This window comes from Trypanosoma rangeli, assembly GCF_003719475.1.
Source record: "Trypanosoma rangeli strain AM80 chromosome Unknown Tra_15.4_contig_00893, whole genome shotgun sequence".
Taxonomy (NCBI): domain Eukaryota; phylum Euglenozoa; class Kinetoplastea; order Trypanosomatida; family Trypanosomatidae; genus Trypanosoma; species Trypanosoma rangeli.
Window position 1 is genome coordinate 1 of NW_021706649.1, and position 2,814 is coordinate 2,814.

The 2,814-nt window shown below is 54.9% G+C and overlaps 2 protein-coding genes across 2 annotated transcripts, besides 4 other annotated features; both read left to right on the forward strand.

The window, feature by feature from the left end:
- The first annotated feature begins 96 nt into the window (after positions 1-96).
- Positions 97-140: a microsatellite.
- A 392-nt stretch (positions 141-532) lies between these two features.
- Positions 533-549: a microsatellite.
- Positions 550-903: 354 nt separating this feature from the next.
- Positions 904-938: a microsatellite.
- A 72-nt stretch (positions 939-1,010) lies between these two features.
- TraAM80_10321 (uncharacterized protein) lies at positions 1,011-1,973 on the forward strand (the record flags this gene model as incomplete). The annotated part of the gene is made up of 1 exon (XM_029386949.1): positions 1,011-1,973. The coding sequence occupies one exon, from the start codon at positions 1,011-1,013 to the stop codon at positions 1,971-1,973; it is 963 nt and encodes a 320-aa protein (XP_029233195.1).
- A 332-nt stretch (positions 1,974-2,305) lies between these two features.
- Positions 2,306-2,327: a microsatellite.
- A 42-nt stretch (positions 2,328-2,369) lies between these two features.
- TraAM80_10322 (40S ribosomal protein S3a) lies at positions 2,370-2,814 on the forward strand (the record flags this gene model as incomplete). The annotated part of the gene is made up of 1 exon (XM_029386950.1): positions 2,370-2,814. A coding segment is annotated over one exon (445 nt), but the record flags the coding sequence as incomplete, so codon positions are not given.

Here is a 2,814-nt window from a genome sequence, read left to right on the forward strand (position 1 = left end):
GGTGGTGGAGGTCGCTGTAGCACATGTTGAATTTGCTTCGTTGTTGTTGTTGATTTTTCCTTGCGTCATCTCTGCCTGGAGGTGGTGTCTTTTTATTTATTTTTATTATTTTTATTATTATTATTATTATTATTATTATTGTGTGTGTGTGTCGGTGTTTGCGCTGTTTTGCAGCACCGCGGCTGGTTCGGTTACTGCGGGTGCGGGGCAACGCAGCCTCAACATGGGCTTAGACGCCTCGCAGAATGACATGCGACCCAACAGGGGCGAAGTGGATGAAGGGTGTTTCGTGATCTCCACTCCTTTTTCTTCTTGACAGGCTAGTTGACTTTTGTTTCCAGCGGTGCCACGTTGGAGAGGTGGCATTTGTGGTTTTCGTTGTTGTCGCCGTTATTTTTCTCTTCCCCCTCCCGTCCTCAACCCCCCACACTGCAGTATCCTCGACGTTGTTGTAGGTAGAAGGGAGCAGGGCCGCGGCCAGGCGCGTCTTTGTAGTCGCTTTTTCTCTTGCCAGTGGGAAGGAGGCGTAAGGATATATATATATATATACCTATCAGCCTGCGATGACTGCCATGGAACCGTACTCCTTTGCCACAGTGCGAGGGGACGTTCTTTGGACGCGGGCTGGCGAGCGTCAGAAGACGGCCGTATGTGCCGAAAGGATCGCGTGTGCACCTGAGCGTCACCACTGCGACGACGGCTGGCCCGTTGGAGGCGCCGCAGCAACTCGGCGTTGCACATCGAGTGAGGAAAGGAAGTGGAAACAACAACGAGGACAGTGAGAAGGATGGGACGCGTGGAGACGCAAAGGTTCCTGAAAACGCAGCTCCTGTCTCGGTTGCATTGACAGGGCTTATTACAACGGATTTTTTGGAGGGAACACGCCTCATACGCCGCGCCGTAGTGGAGGGGGACGACGGCGGTGGCGGTGGCGGTGGATCTTGTGGGATTCCGACGCCGTGCCATCCGGCAAACGGATTGGATGCATTCAACTTGCCTCGGAGAGTCGTATGGAGATGCTGCAATTCAGTCCTCATCCAGCCGTGTTTCCGTCGCCACTGTTGTACGTGGCTGACACGATAGGGAATGTTTACGCCGCCAAACTCCCCGCTGCATCCGTGATGGCAATTAGCGATGAGCCACCCAAGAAGCGACCGCGTCTGCAGACCGATGTCAACAGTTCTTTTTGGATAACTATTGCCCCTGCAACGACGTCTGAGAGCGGAGTGACACCTGGGGCCCCTGGCTGGTGCGGGCTGGTGCCGCTTTCTTCTCGGCAGCTTGTCTGCTGCAGAGAATTTTTTTTTGACCTTCGTCTTATGGACGTTCAGGTTGGAGCCGTGGTCCGGCAATATGGTACACTACATCCACCCACTGGCATCACGGCCTGCTCCGGAATTCCTCACAGCGCTGTGGTGGCGGAAGGACCGGTGGCTACGCTGTACGATGTGCGATGCCCCGGTGCTGCTCTCACTCTCAAGACGGACACCAAGCGGGAGATTTCACTGGTTACTAGTCGCTTAACGAGTCCTGTGTCATACGTGGCGGATGTGTGTCACACATGCAATGAGTACGAAGTGGCTACGGCGATTGGACGCTCGCTTTGCGTGCATGACGTGCGCAAATGGAGCCGTGTGAGTGTTAGCACGAACGTCCTCAAATACGAAATCGGTTCCATCGCTACTTTTGCATCGGGCAAGGCTGTGGTGGTTGCTGGGATTGATGCCGAGGTGAGGATTGTGCCACTGCACAAGAGCCCTCCTGCCGCCGCTGCGCCAGCGAAGGCTAAGGGCAACGGTCATCCCCATAGTGAGGAGGCATTGGAGGAGGAGTCGTCTCCCATGTCGTTTAGGAACCGTCTGGACTCGGCGGTATGCTGCAGAAACACGTGGAACGGTGGTTGGGTGGAGAGCCTTGACGGGGTCTCCGCCACTGGGGTGTCGGCGGACCACGAGGTGTTTGTTGCCTTTTAACGGGGGGGGGTGCAGTGTGGAGGAAACCTCCGGGAAAGAGAGAGAGAGAAATGGATTAGACCCACGACGCCACAGTTGCAGGCACGAGAGCAGCCACAACAGCCGGAGGGAAGGAAACAGAGTAAACTTCATAACGAAGTCATACAAAGAAGAAGAAGAAAAAAAAAGGTATTTATTTCTGGAGAATTTGGCGAGACGCTGCATTGGAATTCATAAACATATTGCGATGAATTTCACGCGGTCGTGGCCCGCCTGTGTTTTTGGTATATTTTCCACGCGGTGCATCTGGCCCCCCATGACTTACCTGCGTGTACTTCCTCTCTTTTTCTTCTTTGTTGTTGTTGTTTTGTTATTTTCTATCTGTGCAATGATTGGACCCGCAGAAGAAAAGAAGTCATGACGCTCGGGAAGAACAAGCGCATCAGCAAGGGCGGCAAGCGCGGCAAGAAGAAGGCGCAGGAGGCGATGAGCCGCAAGGAGTGGTACGACGTGGTAGCCCCCAAGAACTTTGAGGTGCGTCAGTTCGGCAAGAGCATCTGCAACAAGACGCAGGGCACGAAGATCGCGGCGGATTTCCTGCGCGGGCGCGTGTACGAGAGCAACCTGGCGGACCTGAACAAGACACAGGGCGATGACGACGCCTACCGCAAGGTGAAGTTTGTGGTGCAGGAGGTGCAGGGCCGCAACCTGCTGACGCAGTTCCACAGCATGGACATGACGTCCGGCCGCGTCTACTTCCTGCTGCGCAAGTGGTGCACGACGATCGAGGCGGCTGTGGAGGCCAAGACTGCCGACGGCTATACCCTGCGTCTCTTCGTGATTGCCTTCACGAAGAAGCAGA